The following is a 19,758-nucleotide window of genomic DNA, read 5'->3' as shown; positions in this document are numbered from 1 at the left end:
ATGGGGACACAGGGACAGGATCCTCCATGGGGAACAGGGACAGGATCCTCCATGGGGACACAGGGACAGGATCCTCCATGGGGACACATGGACAGGAACCTCCATGGGGACACAGGGACAGGATCCTCTATGGGAAACAGGGACAGGATCCTCCTTGGGGACACAGGGACAGGATCCTCCATGGGGACACAGGGACAGACTCCCCCGCAGGTGCCATGCCCTGCTGGGCTCTCCCCCATTCCCGAGACTGTCCGTGGCGCTGAGGGGGCCGTGGGGATCCTCGAGACCCCTCAGCAGGACGTGGCCATCGGATGCAGTCCCTACGGCCCTTCCAGAACTGGACCCACGGCTGGGGATGTTCAGGGTGAGATCCCCCCACGCCCCCTCCCGGCCCCGGCGGTTCACCCGGTACCCAAAACCCCGAAAAGATCCCGCTCGGGGCCCCTCGACCCAACGTCCACCGCCCCTCCCGCGAACGCGACCCCCGCGGGCCCCTCGAGAGATTCCCCCCGGACACGCCCAATTAACCACGCCCACACAGGGACCACGCCCAAAAATGACGACAACATTCCCATAGACCACGCCCACGTCACCGACGTCTTCCCGCCTATTTTGAGACCCCGCCCCTTCCTAAGACCACTCTCCCTCCCCTTTACTCGCCACGCCCCTCGCCCAAAGTCACGTCCCAGCACAGGCCACGCCCCCGTCCATCGCTGTGCCCTGCGCGCGGCCCGCCCGAGGCCCCGCCCCTCAATGGACCCCGCCCCTTTCCCTGCTATCGCCCCGACCCTTCCAGGCCACGCCCCCGCCTCAGACCGCGCCCATCTCACAGCCCCGACCGATCATAGGGCCACGCCCCTTCCTACACCCCGCCCTCCACAGAGACCACGCCCACTGATATTCGGCGCACGCGTAATTTGGCAGATCCGCCCCAAAAGCCCCGCCCCTCCGCAGTCCCCGCCCTTTCCGCCGCCCGCGCGCCGGGACTGCAGTTCCCAGCATGCCGCGCGCGCGGAAGGGGCGTGGCCGCGGCGCCGCTTCCGTGCTGGCGGCGAGGCGGAGGAGCGGCAAGATGGCGGCGGCGGCGGTGCTGGAGCTGCAGCGCGCGCAGTCCCTGCTCTCCACCGACCGCGAGGCCTCCATCGGCATCCTGCACTCTATCGGTGAGCGCCGGCCCGCCGCCCGCGCCGCCCGCGCCCCGCCGCCGCCCGCGCCGCGCAGAGCCCCGCGCCGCCGCCGCTGCTGACTCACCGTGCGCGCCGGGCGGGAGCGCGGCCTGGGCCCGGCTCCGCGGCGCTGCCCCGCGCCTGGGGGCACGGGCGGCAGGAGCTGTCGGTGGGGGCGGAGCGGGACCGCGCTCCGGGAGCACGGCGGCGGGGCCGGTGCCCGGTGCGTGTCGGCGGAGCCGCTCCGAGCCGGGCCGGCCGCTCCTCCCTGTGCGGCTGGAACGGACCCGCCGGCCCGACGTCCCGGATCGGCGGTGGCGGTGGCGGTACCGGCGGGATGTGGCGGCTCTTTGTGTCGGGGGGTGCGCGGCGTGTTTGGGGCGCGGTGTCACGGCCCGGCCGTGCCGGCTGCGATGTTTGTTCGCTCCCTCAGCGCTGACACTCCGCCGCTGCTGACTCGCCCTCCCGGCGCTGCTCGCACGCAGCCGGCGCCGCTTTCCCGGGTGCCGGCGCCGCTTTCCCGGGTGCCAGGGCCGAGCTCCGCTCGTCGCCGGAGAAGTTCCCTCGGGCTTCCCTTCCCCGTGTCCCAGCACGGGCCCTTGCGGTGCTGTCGGCGCTCTGAGGGCGTTTGGAGGTGCTGTGGGCCCCCGCCTGGTCTGGGGGTCGTGCGGACTCAGAACTGGTGTTTAAACCAGGAGCTTTTGATTCTTGTGCTGTGTGGTGACCTCTGCAGACGTGCTGTGACCTGCGGTCACCCTGCTGTGTCGGGAAAGTTTTCTGAGTGTCCCTGTTAGACTCTGAAGGTGCTGTCAGGGCTGTCAGAGCTGTTTGTCCCTCGGTGTTTTGCTGTTTATTCAGTAGGAGGTGCAGCTCTCGGCGGGTCAGGCTCAGTCAGGACTCACAGCCCTGTTGTGGGTTGGGAGGATCAGCAGTGACACAGACAATGTTACTGTGACACTTTTCTCCTTGAGAGTGAAGTTCCCTCACTTTTGGGAGGGAATTACAGGGGATGAGAGCCACAGTTTCAGTTCCCTGGAGCCGGGATTTTGGCTCCGTTTGTGTGGAAGTTGGAGGAGCTCCCTGCACTGGGGAGGGCACTGTGTGGTGGGTAACTCACATGGAGCTGATGCTGTGCACACTCGGGCTGTGCTGCTGGCTGCCATTTGTCCCTTTATCTGCCTCAGAGCAGAGTCACTCCCTGAAGCAGAGGTGATAGCCCTGCCAGCACTTGGCACTGGCAGTGGGTGGGACACCAGAGTGGGGAGGGATGTACCCACCTCACTTTGCTGATGTTGTGCTGCATTTTGTCCACGGGATCTCAGCTTAATACACAAAGCAGCAACATCAGCAATCCCAGAATGGGGAATCCAACATCAGGAATGCCATTAAATGTCTCTTACTTGGTTCTGTGGCTCTGGTGTGTAGTGCTGTTTGTAAGTGACACGCACAGCTGGACAAGCTGAAGTTGTTCAGACCTGGAGCTGAAGTGAACAGGGGGATCTGTGGGCTGGTAAAGCCCCTGTGGAGCACAGACAGACAAAGCACTGCAAACTTCCCTGCACTGGATTTGAACTTCACAGACCTTTTGGGCCAGGCTGAATCCCTGGGGCCTGTTGGAGCAGGTCCTGCTTTGGGCACCTCTCCAGGAGCTGACCAGCAGTGATGGCCTTCCCCCTGAAACACCACTAAAGGCAACTTTCCTGCTCTTTTTCTTCCCAGTGAAACGTGATGTCCAGGAAAACGATGAGGAAGCAGTGCAAGTCAAAGAGCAGAGCATCCTGGAGCTGGGGTCACTGCTGGCCAAGACTGGGCAGGCAGAAGGTGAGCTTGAAATCAGGAATTGAGGTAACAGGCAGGAGATCCTGCAGCCAGTGGATTTAGTCTCCTTACTTAGTGGGATAGCTGGAAAAGCAGCTTTTGTCAGGAAGTGTTCTTTCAGAGACAAGGCAGAAACTTAAAACCAAATAAAGAACATAAATATTAATCTGGTGTTGCTTGGCCCAGTGTTCCAAACAATGCACAGTTCAGTCTGTGGCCCTTTGATGTGGGGCTGTTTCAGTATGAGTGACTAAAGTTTTCCTAAGTTGTTATCTTTGAGATGGGAGATGTCTCCTGGTTGGTTTCAAATGGCAAAGTTTGTCCCATAAAATACTGTCTCACCAACAGCTCCTCTCACAATCAATTGATTTATCTGCTGGATCATTACATCAGCAGCCCCTACCCAGCTCTGCCTGGGACAGTCTCTCTATTGTGAGTGTGTGAGGGGACAGGGATGGAGTCAAATTCTCTGTTCAGTGATGATTTTGAGTCTGTTCCTGTCTCCTGTTCCCTGGAGAACTCAAGGCAGCAGTTGCTTGTTTTGCACTCAGCAGTTTGGGACAGTGCTGTGCCTTTTCCCTGGAGCATTTCAAGATGCTCTGTTTCCCTACCCAGAATGTTCTGTGGTTGGGCTGCAGCCCTGGACAGTGGAAAATGTTTGCTTGCAAGTCTGGCACGGGGTGGGGAAAGCACCCAGTAGAATTTTCAGTCCCACTGGAAGCATTGGGACACCAGGCCTGATTGTGGAATAGCTCCTGGAATGCTCTGTGAGGGCTCAGCCACGGGCCCAGGTCACAGTTTGGACCTGTTGTGAAATGTCCCTTGGTGTCCCACTGGGCTTGGGAAACTCCTGTTGGGCTGGGCCATGTCAGTGCTCTGCCCACATCTCACGTGCTGGAATCAGCATTCCAGCCCCTGCTCCCACTGTGGGACAGCCTGGGGACAGTGGATGACTGCCCCTGAGAGAGTGCTGGGAACAAAGGTGCTGTTCTTGTCACCTCACTTAGGTGTCCACCTCTGATTCCTCCTGGGGGCTGCTTTTAAGGTCCCTGGGGAAAAACAAACCCTTCCAGCACAGGGTTTGGCTGCTCCTGCAGGACAGAGGAAGCTGCTGTGCAGGTGCCCCTTTCCTGGCTGAAAGTCAGGGAGCTCAGTGAGTGTCTGTGCTGTGCCAGTGCCCTTTGCACCCTGGTGTTTGCTCAGCAGAGATCACCAAACATGGCTGGGCCCTGCAGCAGGGGAGGTGTGTGTGTTTGGGTAAAGACAGGGAAATCAGGGTCTCTTCAGGTCAGTGTGGATGTGCTGCTGGTGGGCAGAACTGAGGGCAGAGTTCTTGTGGCCTCCTCACCTCTGCAGAGCTTGGGGTTGTGTTGAGTTTAAGCTGAAGTTTGGTGCAAGGAAAATGAGCTCCAGGGTTTTCTCAGAGGATAATAATTGATCGATTTATTTTCTTTTGAGGGGCAGGCTGAGCAGTTCAAAATAACACATTTAACTCATCAAACTCAGGGTTGTGAGGGGGCAAACATGGAATGTATTTGTGGTCTGTTAAAGGTACCACTAAACTGCAAAGTGAGTGTGTTCTGGAGGAAGGAAAATTGACTTAATGCCATTCAGAAGCCAGATGTGTGTGTGCAGCTCAGAGGGAGATCAGCAGGATCTGGAGGTGCTTTCTGGAGTTGAGCTGGGGGAGGAAGGAAAGGGTACCCTGGCTTAGGGAGGTACTGGAGCTGTGAGAAGGGCTTTGTTCCTTCCCCTGCTGTCAACTTTCTGGGTAGGAGTGACAAGTCAGGGGCAGCAGCACCATCACTGAGTAGAGCTGCTCTCAGAGACCCCAGTGCTGGGCAGACACTGGGATTTCATCCTGTGGGATTTCACTGCACAGGGTTTGATTTTAGCCAGTGGAACTTCTTGGTCATGTTTGAGAGGTTCCAGTGCCCAAAGAGGTGGTGGCTGTACTGTCCCTGGAAGTTGATATTGGAAAGGAATTCTTCCCTATGAGTGTGGGGAGGCCCTGGGACAGGGTGTCCAGAGAAGCAGTGGCTGCCCCTGGAACCCTGGCAGTGTCCCAGGCCAGGCTGGACAGGGCTTGGAGCACCCTGGGACAGTGGAAGGTGTCCCTGCTGTGGCAGGGGTGTCACTGGATGGTGTTTTAGTTCCCTTCCAACCCAGACTATTCTGTTACTCTACTGAACTGCAGCCTTTTTTTACAGAAATAATAATACAAGTGACCCCCTTCAATCCTTAATCTTTACCAAGCAGATAAACTTGTAGATTGATTACTTTTCTTTATGACAGTTCCAGATTTTTATGGCATTTCACAGAACTATAGGGTTGGAATAACTTGAATTGGGAATTTGGGTATTTTTATGAAGTGTTAGCTGGTGGAAGCACTTCCCTGAGGATGAGCTGCAGGCTTCATTTTCAGAGCTGCTGCTCATCACTCCTGCAGAGCTGTCAATCCTACCCCTTTACCAGGCATTGCATTTACTTTAGAAAAATAAAATCCTAAAAATAGTTGATGGTTACATTGGTAGGAGGGAGAAATTTCTATGGGAACTTTGAGCCTGCATGGCTGAATGTGGAATTTGCAGAATGCACAGCTGCATTCCAGCTGTGGAATTGGGATCTGCTTTCTGGGATTCTGGGGCAGCTCTGGAGCACATCAGTGGGATGATAACCAGTGCAGTGTATTCCTCTGGAGTTTTACTTCTTTGTTCTGAAGTTCCTGTGGGAAAGAGTGTGTTGGGCAGTGATTCCCTTGGTCCTGAGGAGCTGGTGGAGCTCAGGGATGCACAGGAGGAAGGTTCCTGGTAGTGCTTGAGAGCTGATGGATCTTGGAGAGCCTCAACAGACAGATCCAGAGCCCACCTTTCCCAGCTCCCCCTGAAGGGCTGGAGAGGAGCTCTGTGCAGAGCTGATGCATTGGAAGGATGTGTTGGATTGTCTGTGGTTGGTTGTTTGCTGTGTGTGAGACCAGGGTGTTTGCCTTGGATTGAAATGATTGGGATTTGCATCCAGGGGGTAGCTGTACTGGAGATTGAATGGACCCCAGAACAGGATGGTGTGGGGAAAGTCATGGAGCAGCAGATTCCTTGTGGAGTAAAGGCAGCCTGCAGGCTGCAAGCTGAGATGTTGAAGTAGCTGCACTTTAAGTGTAGAAAAAGCTGCCTGTTTATGCTGTGGCAGAGAGAAAATGAAACCTTTATGGAAGCAGGTCTGGCAGTCAGAAAGCCTTGTGATGTTCTTGTACTGGGATCTGTGGTTTGCTGGGGTCAGGATCTCCTGCACTGCAGTTTGGGAAGTGAAGCTGAGGATCACACTCGAGATAAGTTCTGTTTGTTCTAAATCTGCTCTTTGAGATGTTTGGAAACCTTCCAGTACCTAAAGGAGCTCCAGGAACTGGAGAGGGACTTGGACAGGGGCCTGGAAGGTCAGGACACAGGAATGGCTTCCCACAGGGTGCCCAGAGCAGCTGTGGCTGCCCCTGAATCCCTGGAAGTTGGATGCTTCCAGCCAAAGCCAGGTTGGAAGGGGCTTGGAGCACCCTGGGACAGTGGAAGGTGTCCCTGCCCATGGTGGGGGATGGCACTGGATGAGCTTTAAGGTCCCCCTCAACCCAGCCCACCTTGGGATCCTCTGATGACTGTGAGTGCTTGGAAAAAAGTGAGTTCCACATGTTAAGTGTGTGATAAATGAGGTGTATTAGGCTTGATTAAACTTAAAGTAAATAGGTTAAAAAAGTAAAAAATATGAAGAATAATTTTTAGGTATTAAAAAGATGTTGTTATAACAATTAGCATTAGCATTCTTTAGTATTACTGCTAAATGAAATACAGAAGAAACCTTGTTTACATTTGTTTTTATTGGAATCCTTCCAAACTGAAATTCTCCTGATACTCCTCCATATACTAATCGAAATATAATTAGACTAATCTCTTATTTTGGTTTAGATTCTGTACTAGTTTGCTGTAGAAGATTTCTGAATTAGTCATTACCAGCTTTGTTTTGATTTTTGTTTTCTGTGGAATCTTGTAAACACAGTAGTGTGATATCCACCTGGTATTTGGGTGAGACTTGGAAATCTGGGGCAGAGAGCTGTGATTTGAGTGTGCAGCCCCGGTGCTGATGAGTCAGCACTGAACCCTGCCCCTCTGCAGGATCATCTTCCCAAACTGGGAGCAGCCCTGGCCAGCCCTCCCCAAAACCACGTGCTGTTTGTTGTAGGAGACTTTTCACTTGTGCTCTGCAGTTCCACCATGTCCAACATTCCTGAGTGCCTCTGAGTGCTGGAGCTGCCACATTCCTCTGCTCCCTGGGAATGACACTTCAGTGTTTCTCCATTAAAAAAAGGCATTTCCTTTTTCCACCTCTTACAAAGACAGGGTTTATAATTGTGAATTAACGAGGAGGTTTAGAAGCAGAAATGTAGTTAAGTGAGGTCAGAGCTGATCAGGTAAAGGTAGAGTTGGAGTGTTAAGGAATTTCATTTTCCAGTGGTGGAGCACAATGTGGGTCCAACATCCTGGGCTTGGCTAAGTGGGGCAGATTAAAGCATGAAACTGCGAGTTCATAAAAATACACCTAAATTATAAACTCCATCCCTCATTTTATAGAAAATTCTCAAAGCATTTAGCAGATCCTTGCATTTTAAAACATGCCTGAGGCAGTTCCAGCTGGTGGCAAGTGGGAGCTGCAGTGACAGCAGTGCTGTGCTGAGGCTGGAGCCCCCAGCCCCCTGTGCAGTCCCTTGTTGGATTCAGAGCTGCCCTGCAGCTGCCAGTTGTTGCTCTGTTCTGCGGATGATGCTGAAAAACCACCTGGGGCATGTTTGGTGTGACAAATCCTGCTGGTCCATGCAATGTGTGGCTGCTCCAGCTGGGGGCAGCTCTTGGCTGAGGGGCTGCATTTCACATTTTTGGGTTTTTGCAGAGCTGGGAGGACTCCTGAAGTACGTGCGGCCCTTCCTGAACTCCATCAGCAAAGCCAAGGCCGCGCGCCTGGTGCGCTCCCTGCTCGACCTCTTCCTGGACATGGAGGCAGCCACAGGACAGGAGGTGAGGCTGCTCTTCCTCAAAAGCCTGCAACACCAGCACCCCACCTAGTTTGCTTCTCACTGAAGAATTATTCATGCTAGGAAGCAGATTTTTAATGCATTTGGATGTATTTTATAAATAAATTATCAGATAATTGAATGAATTCATAACCATGGTTTTCTGCAAGCCTCTCCCTGCTGCAGGTTAGGAGTGATTCCTACCATGGGCATTTTTCTTAGATTCATGTTGCTTCCTCAAGTCATGCCAGGGGAGGTGTAGATTGGATATTAAGGAAAATTCCTTTACTGAATGGGTTGTCCAGCCCTGGCAGTGGTGGAGTCCCCATCCCTGGAAGGGTTTAAAAGCTGGATGTGGCACTTGGGGACAGGGGTCAGTGGTAGCCTTGGCAGTGCTGGGGGAATGGTTGGATTCAGTGATCTCAGAGGGCTTTTCCAGCCTCAGTGATTGTAGGTGCAGCACTGGGAGTATTTTGTAGTGTGATCAGTGTTGGGAATGTGTTCCCAGGGAGCTTGGAGCAGGAGTGGTGGCTCTGATGTGGGAGGGCACAGAGCTGGAGGTGCCACTGCTCAGGGGCTGTCCAGGAGCTGGTCAGGATTGCATGGGGCTTTTACTGCACAGAGACACAAAAGGTGTGAAGCAGGAGTGGGAAGGGTTTTGCAGCTACCAGGTGTCAACTGCTTCAATGGATGAGCTCCCCCAGCAGCCTGAGACAGTCTAAGATAGTGCCCAGTTGGGATTCACTCTATTCTCACCAGCTCCATAGGATACAGTTGTCTTAGTTTTTATTTTTTTACCCCAACTGTTGGTTTTTTGGAAGCAGGATAAAGACAGGAGCACCTTGGCAGTGTTTCCAGGTTGTGCTACCCTGCAGAGGGTTGTGCTGGCACACCAAGGGTGGCACAGGAAGGGTCTGAGCAGCAGGTTTGGGACAAAACCCACATGAAATTTGCACTCAGGGATGGGCAGATTGCAGGCTGGAGAAGTTCTCTGCCATGCTCAAGGGCAGGTGACATTCTCATTAGCCAAATTAGCAGAAAATTAGCCAAATTAGAACTGTCATCCTCTAGTGCAGATAACCCAGCCAATGTCCCTTGTTTGTTGTTCAGTTCTTGTGGCTTATGGGTGATGAATGGTGACAGAATGTTTTCCCTCTCTTGCTTCAACAGAGGAGGTATGGGGAAATGGGTGCAGGTGAGAAGGGAGAACTCCTAAAAGTGTCAGGAGAAAATGAGCAGCTACAGGCTTTTCTCAAGGTGATTTGGTGTAAAGGACAATATTCAGGTGCAGTTGCAAAGGAAGAACAGGTTGGAGTAATGGTGATGGAAAAAATAAAAAGTCAGTCGAAACAGTCACTCCAGACCATATTCTGAAGCCAAACCCAAAACCTTAAGGAAGGATGACATCAGCCTGTGAGGCCCTTGATGCAGCAATCTCAAATCCTTTCAGAAATGTTCTGAGGATTGTCTGCTTCCACAGAGTAGCTCACATCCAGAATGCTCCCAGGAGCCCAGTAAAGCTGTGAAATTGGAGATTTCTCCAGCTCCTAATGCTCCAGCTATCACCCTGTAATAAATTGAAACTTCATAATGGCTTTTCATAAAATGTTCATGTTTAATAAGCAGTGAGAAGGAGCTGACAAGGCTGCATTGCTGAGCTGCAATCCAGAGGTTTTGGGAAGAGTCATTCCTGAGCTTGGCACCACTGGATGAGTTACTGTGTATTATTGGCCAGATAAGATACAATAATATCTAACTGAGATGGAGCAGTTCTGCTTTATCCATCAAGGGAGTCTCAGCCTGAAAAATATGGGAAGATTCTGAGTTTCTTTGCTGTGCTTTGAAATGATGGATGAGGCCCCCAAAGCAGAGCCCAGCACCTCTGCTGCTTTATACAGACTGATCTATCTAGGCCCCAAACACATGAAATTTATTTTTCTTTATTGAAAATACACAATATCTGTGGGCTTAAACTCTGGGAAATTGTTAGTGCCTGCCCCAAATGCCTCCATTTGACACCTTTGATGGTGTTGGGAGCCATTTGGGGTGGGCACTGGCAAAGAAAATATCTAGAATTGACTGATTCCTTTCTGCCTCCTTTAAGGTTGACTTATGTTTAGAGTGTATTGAATGGGCCAAATCAGAGAAGAGGACTTTCCTACGCCAGGCTCTGGAGGTAGGTCCCACATCCCAAACCTGTGGAGCAGCATCATCCCCTTGTCACATTTAATAGCTGTAAAAGTAGAGCACTTGTGTGCTGTTCAGATCTTTTTATATGTCAGGGGAGGGCATTAATTACATTGAAATTCTCCTTAAAAATGCAGGGGTTTACTCTTTGTGCAGTAGCCCTTGCACAACTGGATCACACAATGTGACAAATACAGATTAATGTCATGAAGTCTTGTGCAGAGAAGAATACAAAGCTTCATTTTACAAAACAAATCTGTTCTGGCTTTCCTCACAGCAGTTCCTTTTCTGTTCTCCAGGCGAGGCTGGTCTCTCTCTACTTTGACACCAAGAGGTACCAAGAAGCTCTGCAGCTAGGTGAGGCTCCCACTAGGTGGTGGTAAATCTCTGCTTTTAATTTACTCCTGATAGGGAACACCATCACCTGTGTCATGTTCCTTGAGAAGTTTTGCAGGATTTGGGTCTTAGTGCTGATGCAGTTCTGCCACCTTTTGCTATAGCTGGGTGGTAACAGCTCTTAGAGGTGTCTTTGCTCTCGCTGTTTCACCATCCTTCCCCATCTCACCTGGGCCTAAGGCCAGTTTGGATAGGGCTTGGAGCAACCTGGGAGGTGTCCCTGCCCATTTGAGAGTGGAATGAGATGAGCTTTAAGGCCCCTTCCAACCCAAGCCACTCTGAGATTTGTGATTTGTTCAGTGCAGATGATTTTGGGAGCTGTATCCAGCTGAAGGCTGAAGGTTTGGCTCCTGCTGGAATATTCTGCTATGGCCACAGAAGCTGAAGGGAGAAAGCAGTTTTTTTCCAGTTTACTCAAACACAGCCCCAGTAAAACCAGGAAATGGCAAAACCTCTGTGGGTGTCATTAGCCAAGGTCTTACAGAGGCTTTAAGAATTTGCCCCTGAACCACCTGAGGGATGGTAATGAACCAGTGAGCTCCTGCTCTGCCCCAAAGCAGAGTGAAGCAGGATGTCTTACAGCTCCCTTAGTGCTTTTTAAGTGCTTATTTTGCAAATGACTGCAGTGCTGTAAGTGAGATTTAAGCTTTAAGTGAGGTTTAAGCTGTCAGTGAGGTTTAAGCTGTCTGAGGGGTGTTTACACAGCCTGCTCTGCCAGGGCTGAGGAGCAACTGAGCATGAACTGCTCACCTGGGACCCAGAACTCCTTAACCTGTTGGTGGCACAAACTTGTGTCAAGTCCAGAGTCACCTGGGTGACATTTATCTCATCAGAACATTGAGTTCATGGTTCATGGCATTCAGTATGGAATTAGAACTAGTTTGCATTGGGCTAGGTAATGAACTCAGGTTTAAACTGATCAGAGGTCACACTCCAAAGCTGTGCTTAATTAATTTAATCCCTTGACTGGTGGGGGACAGCCTGGGGAGTTGGGAAGGTCTGTACCTCTGGGGCAGGCTCTGATGCTCTGTCAGGATGTCAGTGTTATGCACAGCACTCCTGAGTGGCTGAGGAGGTGGTTGTGCCCATGGCTGTGGGGAGTAGGTGCAAGCAGAGTCTCAGGGATGTTTCCAGGGAGAATCCATTTGTTTCTGCCCAGTTCTGCAGTTTCAGCTCTGGTTATCAGCTCCTGAGCACAGCAAGGGAGGAGGAGGTTTTCATCTCTGCTCACCCTAAGTTACCTCTTCAGTGGGGGAAAGAAGGGGACGAGTTTCCTCTAGAACTGGCTCATTCTGTCCTCACAAGGCTGTGGTATGGCAGCTTGTCTTGGCTGTCCCTTCCTGCCTCTTCAATCTGACTTGCAGATGTCCCACGTTAAAATCATTGCTTCCTCAGCCCATGTTTTCAGGAGTTTCTTGAGAATGCTCTGCAGAGGGGGCAGTTCTGCAGGAGCTCCCTGTGGGAGAGAGAAGTCACATGGGAGCAGGTACCAGAGTCACCATCCCAACTGCCCAGCCCCTCCAGGACACTCTGCTGCCCACACAGCACCTCTGACACAAACCTGCTTCACCCTCCAGCTGTGCACTGTCCCTGTCCCACATTATGCCCTGTCCCATGCCTTTCCTTGGAAGAGCAGGGTGTGTGAGCCTCATGTCCCCCCTCCAAGCCCTGACTGCTGGGGAGGAGGGTGGCCCCTGCAGGGGTTTGGTTTGTGTGGATGCTGCTGCAGAGCAGTCACAGTTCTGTCCTTGCTCCCTGCCAGGCTCCCAGCTGCTTCGGGAGTTGAAGAAGATGGATGACAAGGCACTGCTGGTGGAAGTGCAGCTCTTAGAGAGCAAGACTTACCATGCCCTGAGCAACCTGCCAAAAGCAAGAGCAGCCTTAACCTCAGCACGCACCACGGCCAATGCCATCTACTGTCCCCCCAAGCTGCAGGCAGCACTGGACATGCAGTCAGGTGAGACCTCAGGAGCAGGGATAGCACCCAGGACTCATCCTCACACATCAGTTACTTGTTTATTCTGAGGAAATCATGGAAGGTGGTGCTTGGGGGGGCCTCAAGATGTAACCAGTTCTGCCTCAGATGGCGTCAGCTGCAATGACATTGTTCCTGCCACTGGTGTTTTCAGCCCATTTTTGAAAGCTGCAGTGGTGCAGGGTCCATAAGCTCCCCAGGCACTGAAGTTCCAGCCTCACATTGTGTTCCTGACCCATTACACGTTGTTCCTGACCTAGTTTGCAGGCACTTACCTGAAGTGCCCCAAACTTTTCTGTCTAAAAATGTCCTCATAAGAGTGGACTTTTTTCTGATAGAGATGAGGCAGGGAGGGCACAGGAGGAAAGGATTCCCTTCACTGATATCACAGATAAAGCACTGAACAACCAAATTGTTCTGTCCTCTCCCAGTCATGCTCAGAATTAACCTGTCTGTGCTTCTCCCAGGTATTATCCATGCAGCAGAAGAGAAGGACTGGAAAACAGCCTATTCATATTTTTATGAGGCATTTGAGGGCAATGATTCAATTGACAACCCCAAAGCCATCACTGCTCTGAAATACATGTTGCTGTGCAAAATCATGCTCAACAGGTAGGTGACAGATGGTTCTGGGAAGAACACTTCTGCATTTCTAGGGGAAGGGCTTTTTGTTTATGGGACTCTGAACTAATAGGCTTAAGCAGTGTCTTTATCACCTGATCAATGCTCCTGATGTGGTGGTATTTGGCTTGTAATACTTTGCTGTAAATTGGGGATTTTTTAGGTGCTCTGGGGTTTAAGCTGACCATGTTCCTGTATAAATGCTCTGTTCCCTTCCCTCTGTCTGCAGCCCAGAAGATGTGCAAGCATTAGTGAGTGGGAAGCTTGCTCTGCGGTATGCAGGAAGACAGGTAGAGAAACTTAACCCTTTCTGTCTTCCTCTTGCCTTTCTCAGTGCTGGCTTATTCTTTTTGTCAAACACTTTGCTCTTTTCATACCAAAATACCCATCACTCCTGAGTGTCCTGAACGAGATCCAGAACTGATTAACTTACTATGAGTCATTACCAGAAGTCAGTTGCTTTCAAAGGGGTTTAATAGTGATTTTCACAACCTGAGGATTTGGGCTGCTCGCTTCATTTTCCCTGTTTTTCTCCTTAATCAGCTACAAACTAACTGATGCCATCAGCTCCCTGTATCCCTGCTCTCACCAACTGCTGCAGTGTTTAGATCCAAGTTACTGTTTTTACTTCGTTGTAGCCAGTCCTGAGAATCCATTCCTGTCAGTGCAGCTGGGCAGGTGGAGACCTGGATGGCTGCAAGGTTAAATCCTCTGCTTATTCTGACATGTGAACATGGCAGGCTGGGAATGCCACCCCCAAATTAAATCCAGGGGTGCTTGTAGAAGGTGTAGGACCACACTCCAGGCGTGCCAGGGGCTGGGCCAGGCTGGGATCCTGCTGTCCTCAGGGGCTGTGCTCAGCCTGGGCTTTGCTGTGACGCAGGAGCTGCTGCTCCCCTGCCCACAGGGGATTGGGAATTAGCAGAGCTCAGTGAGCAAACGTGCGTGGAAAGGTCTGACGTGGGGATATCCCTCTGGATCAGGAAGGGCAGCCCAAATCCTACCTCATCCCTTTGCCCTGAGTGGCAGCTGGAGGCTTCTCTCCAAAAGAGGGGATCCTGGCTGTTCCCACACTGTGCTCCTGAGCCAGCCCTGACCAGCAATTCCTGCAGCCACTGGGAAGCAGCATGGGGAGCAGGGAGAGAGCAGCCCTAGGGGCAGAATATCCTGAGTTGGAAAGGACCACAAGGATCCAGTCCAGCTCCTGGCTCTGTATGGGGCAGTCCTAAAAGAGAGGGCAGCAGAAGCCTGGGCCTTGTGCACCAGAGACACCAGGCTGTCCTTGTCCTGTCCCCCCCACTTGGCTTCTATTCTGTCATTCCCTGCTGGGATTGCCACTGGTGGGTGTAAATGTGCTTGTTTGGGGATGTGGCTTTTGCTTCATTTCAGCAGATATGGGGTAGAGAAGACTCATCCCTGATGCTGTCCATGGTGGGGTGTCCAGAGGAGCTGCTGTCCTGCCCCTGCCCTTCTCTCCTGCAGCAGAGAAGTGGCCATGCTGAAGGGGAGAGACTCAGCTGGAGTCCCAAAATGGCCACCTTCATGAAGCAAGTGCCAAAATATGCAGTTCCCTTAAAGACAGCATCAAACTTGTTCCCAGCTTTCAGCTGGTATTGTCAGACCTGGGTGTTTGTCCCTCTGGAGGTGTTTCTGTCCTGTCCTGCAGCTGCCTGGCTTGTTCTCCCCTCAGCAGCTGCTCTGCCTGTGGCAGTGACAAGGAGCCCTGGTTTGCTGTTTAAGCATGTTCCCAGAGTACTGCACAGTTGGCATATTCACCCTGAGAGGAGAATCCAGAACAAAATAACCTCCTTTGGTTCTCTTTCCCCACAGACAGAAGCACTAAAATGTGTGGCACAGGCCAGCAAGAACCGGTCGCTGGCAGATTTTGAAAAGGTGAGTCAGGGACACAGAAGATGGGGCCTGGCTGAGTGAAAAACCAGTCAGAAATGCCAGGTTTGGAAAGTTGTAGGAGCTGTTACATCCCACAGCAGGAAACCATGGAAACATTGATAGAAAGCAACAGTGCATCAAAAATACCCCCCAACAATCAACTAGTTATGTTTTCAGTATGTGGGGGATAAACTTGCTTGAACCCAGTTTTTTTAACTTCATATATATATATATATATATATATATATTTTTTTTTTTTTTTTTTTTTTTTTTTTTTGAGAGAAAGTTCAGAAGCAGTTTTCCTTTAGGTGCTGTTCATATGTCATGTGAACATGGATGGATGTGTATCTTCCTAAACTTTTTCCTGGTTTCAGCAGGAATGCTGAAGAGCTCAGGGAGAGGATTCCCATGTCAGGATCCAATCCTGTCATGCTCTGCTGCTTATGGACAGAGACTGGGGCTTGCTGAGCTCCAGCAGGGTGAAGATTAAATATATTGGAAAGGCTGCTGGGCTGTTGTGACTGCTTTTAGCTAAGTTAGGGATTGGATTGGCCATGGTACTTGGCTGGACAGGGAGGGGATCTCATCCTCAGAGCACCTTAAGGAGCTGTTGCTACCCAGAATCATTTTCCCCCACAGGCTCTGACAGACTACAAGGTGGAGCTCAGGGACGACCCCATCATAAACACTCACCTGGCCAAGCTCTATGATAATTTATTGGAACAGAACCTGATCAGAGTCATTGAACCCTTCTCCAGAGTACAGGTAAATGATTCCAGCAGCACCTGCATGGGCTGGTCCCTCTGTTCCTGCTGCTGGGGATGAGGGGATTGTTCCCATATGGAACACTGCTTACTCTGAGCTGCTCAGCACTTTCAGAGCTCAGGGTTCATCATGTTAAAATTACAAGGAGGAGGCTGAGGGGACCTTTGGAAAAACACATTCCAGAGTCACTGCCCTTTCCACCTGCTTCTCTCATGCTCCCTGCAAGGCTTTTAACCCTGAAAGTGACAGCATTTGGCTTCCAAGGCCTCTGACAGGGCAAGGTTGTGCCATGATATTGGAGAAGAATTATTTCACCTTTTAGAGTGAAATGGCTTTAGGCATGCAGTCCATCTTTATTAAAATCAGATGTGAAACCTGAAGGACCTGAAACTGCAGAGTGGAGAAAGCCACTGGAGATTTTTAGGCCAGAGCATTTCCAGGCCCTGGAGCAGTTCCATGGAAGAGCCCCAAACCTCTATGTTGTGTGTCCAAAGTGTAGCTAAAGATTTACCTAAATGTTGGTCTTTCTTATAGATTGAACACATATCCAGCCTCATCAAGCTCTCAAAGGTAAGAACCTCATTAGAAATCAGTGCCATGTGTTCAGAGGGCTGAGGAGTTGGGGTTAAATGGCATTTGTCACTGGGAACTGAACATGAAGGGTGGCAGATGAGATCCATAGCATTGCCAGGCAAATCTCACCCTTGGGAGCTAAACTGTGACACAGGCAGCTCCTGGGAGGCATTGAGCTTCCTGTGCTCTAGGCTTTGCTGTGCTGTCCCCTTCCCTCCCATGGGTTTTACTCTGTCTTGGCTCTTGCTTTTTATTGGAGGCAGATTTTCCTCTGCTCTGTCGTGACCAGCTCAGTCTTCCCTCGTGCCCCCTGTTTAATCCCCTGAGTGTTCCCAGGGGAACTTTACTTAGACCCTTAAGATCCAGGATCCAGCTAATCACCCTGTGCTGTCATTAGGGATGTGTCTGTCACACTGACTAGGCAGTAACTGCTTTACAGATAATCCCAGACAGATTCAGTTCTAGGAAAATCCACTGTAATCCCAGCCAGTTGCACCCCAGAGTGCTGTTGTCTTCTACTGGCATTAAGGGCAGAGGGTGGGAAGTGAGCTGAGCTCAGCCTTTGTGGTCACAGCATCACTGAATCATTCAGGTTGGAAAAGGCTTCTGAGACCATAGAGTCCAAATATTCCCCCAGCACTGCCAAAACCACCCATGTCCCCAAGTACTACATCCACACATTTGTTAAATCTGGTGATTTCACCTCTGCCCTGGGCTGGACAACCCTTTCCATGAAGAAATTTTCCCTTATATCCAACCTAAACCTCTCCTGGCACACAGTCTGTTCCCAGACTAGCTCACTGTGTTTAACACATCCTTAATATTCAGAGTAAAAGCTGCTCTGTGCCCCCTCTGCCCAGAGAGGAGCTGCCTTGTGCGGGCCTTCCTGGTGCTGGGCAGGAACTCAGCTGGATCCTGCATGGATTAAATAAAACTTGCCCAACTCCTGTCTAAATCGTGGCTGAACTGAGTTAGAAAGTTCCAGAACCCCACAGGTAAAGCTTGTATCAAGTGACAGATACAGTGTCACCTGTGGGACAAGGGACATCCTGGTGCTTGCTCATTAACAGCTGCTCCCTGATTTCCTGAGCCATCTCAAGCAGGTGGTGGTGTCCCAGTGCTCATGTCCCACCAGGGCTGTCAAGCATGCAGCAGTAAAATTCATATATTTTTATGTGTTCTGGGAGACTCTTTAATTTTTCTGCTTCAATTTCAGGCTGAGGTAGAAAGGAAACTGTCACAGATGATCTTGGACAAGAAGTTTCATGGTGAGTCTCTGCATCCCTCAGCTCTGATTGCCCCGTGTTTGCACGAGCTGTGGCTGGACTCCCCTCTGAGCCTGGGGGTCCTGCTCAGGCAGCAGATGTGCAGGTGGCATCAGGAGTGACAGGGATGCTGTTCCTGCTGCTCCATGTCAGGAGTGACAGTCAGGAAGGCTCTTCCTGCTGCTCCATCCACCTTCCTTAACCCAAGGGTTAATTTTCTGAAATGCAGTTGGGTCCCTCTGGCTGTGACAGCAGGCAGGAACAGTGTGGGACCCCCAGGTGGGCTGTCTGGTCAGGCTGGGCTGTCTCTCTTGGAGCTGACCAGGAGTGTGGTCACCTTTCCCAGCTGTTGGGAGTGTTCTGTGGGGGCACCCATGGCCCATTGTGGTGCTGTGGCTTGGCTGGGCCCACAGCAGGCTGGGCTGCTGCCCCAATAGCCCTCAAGGAGCCAGCTGTGCTCCTGGTTCTGCTGTCCCTGGGTGTGGCTGAGCCAGGGGAGTGCCTGGGAGCAGCACGTTGGGCACAGAGCTGGATAACCCAGCTGTGCTGAGCCATCCTGCTGGGCACAGGGCCTGAGGAGGCAGGGAGTGGTGGGGAATGGGCAGCAGTGCTCATCCCCTGGATGGCTTCTCAGGCTCTTCTCTGGGATGTATTTTGTTCTGGGAATTCTAAAGCAGTCCTGGCCAAAATCAGCCAGTCCAGCCCTTCCCAGACACTGCTGGGGTGTTTGTGGGGTAGGTCCCTAAATCCCTGCTGTCTGAAGCTGGATCCATCGAGCAGCCCAGTGCTAACAGCAGCTTGTGCCCACAGGGATCCTTGACCAGGGCGAGGGCGTCCTGATCATCTTCGACGAACCTCCCGTAGACAAAACTTACGAGGCTGCCCTCGAGACGATTCAGAACATGAGCAAAGTAGTGGATTCTCTCTACAACAAAGCCAAGAAGTTGACATAGGTGAGTGGGGCCTCCCTGGGGGCTGCAGAGCTCGGCAGTCGCTGCCGGGCCCTGCCCTGCTCCGGGTCCCCGAGCCTCCTTCCCTCTCCTGTCGAGTGACGTGGCTCTGTTTTCTCTTTGCAGAGTTGAATTTGCTAGCTGTCATTTGGAGAGTGTGTGTGACAGGAGAGTGAAACCTTTGGGAAAATGTTAGGAGACTTTTTTTTTCTTCTTTGTTCTACTTTTCGCTCGGAAAGTTTTTAAACTTCCTCATCCGGTGCATCTTGTATTCCAGACGATGCGTGTTCCAGTTTCCATGTAATCTTTACTGGCCGAACTTTGTATCTGGGGGGGGAATATTGTTTAAACAAAGAGGGTATTCTAAATAAAAGGAAAAAGGCTTACACTACCTAAACATGTGCTTTCCACTTCCTGAGGGACGGCAGAGTTCAGCAGGGACAGCGTTTTGTTACCAGTAGGTGCCCAAAACCAGTTTGTTTCATCTGCTCTGCCCTGAAATCGGAGACGTGCTGGTGTCCGAGCAGCCAACTCGAGTCCATTCGTACTGAACCAGACAAACCCAAAGTGTACAGACTGCTGGTTTCTTTTCCATCCTCAAGGCCTCGACCCCCTGGAAAGCAGCTCCACGATGATCTCCTGTCGCTGCAGCCCCGGCTGCTCTCGCAAAGGGGACGGCGCAGGTTTCCCTGGAGCCTGACTTGCATGCTCTTGTTTGCAGTTAGACTTAGATTTTCCATGTTTCCTCCCTCCCCACCTGTGCTGGTAGGAGGAGCAGGTGATGGTGGAGCCACTCCAGCTGTGCCTGTGCTGCAGCAGTGCTGAGCTCTGGCTCCCCACGCCAGGTGGGACAGCCCGGCCTCTGGAACAGCCCAGGGGGAGCTCCCTCCTGCTCCCAAAGTCCTGGGGGGTGGAGCACGGTGTATTCCAGCATGTTCCATTTTCTGGTGAGGTTTCCAGTAAGTTTTAATGCCATTTGGGCAGTGTAAGCTTCTACATCTCTGTCCTCCTCATCTTTATTTTTCCTTTCCCTGTCTCGATTTCCCTCTCCACGTTTTTCTTACAAAATTTATATTTTGTAAAAGGATTCTGTTTTATCAGG

General features: G+C 51.5%; 1 protein-coding gene across 1 annotated transcript; it reads left to right on the top strand.

Annotated features, from left to right (window-relative positions):
* Positions 1 to 1,006: 1,006 nt before the first annotated feature.
* PSMD11 (proteasome 26S subunit, non-ATPase 11) lies at positions 1,007 to 19,047 on the top strand. The gene is made up of 14 exons (XM_079327788.1): positions 1,007 to 1,163; positions 2,886 to 2,987; positions 7,914 to 8,038; positions 10,139 to 10,210; positions 10,521 to 10,578; positions 12,380 to 12,574; positions 13,060 to 13,204; positions 13,443 to 13,503; positions 15,044 to 15,106; positions 15,743 to 15,868; positions 16,403 to 16,438; positions 17,658 to 17,709; positions 18,517 to 18,659; positions 18,783 to 19,047. The coding sequence occupies exons 1-13, from the start codon at positions 1,073 to 1,075 to the stop codon at positions 18,657 to 18,659; spliced, it is 1,269 nt and encodes a 422-aa protein (XP_079183914.1). The 5' UTR covers positions 1,007 to 1,072; the 3' UTR covers positions 18,783 to 19,047.
* The last annotated feature ends 711 nt before the right edge of the window (positions 19,048 to 19,758 follow it).

Source organism: Erithacus rubecula (assembly GCF_903797595.1).
Source record: "Erithacus rubecula genome assembly, chromosome: 27".
Lineage (NCBI taxonomy): Eukaryota > Metazoa > Chordata > Aves > Passeriformes > Muscicapidae > Erithacus > Erithacus rubecula.
The sequence above is the reverse complement of the archived record's forward strand: the minus strand, read 5'-3'. Positions and strand labels throughout refer to the sequence as shown.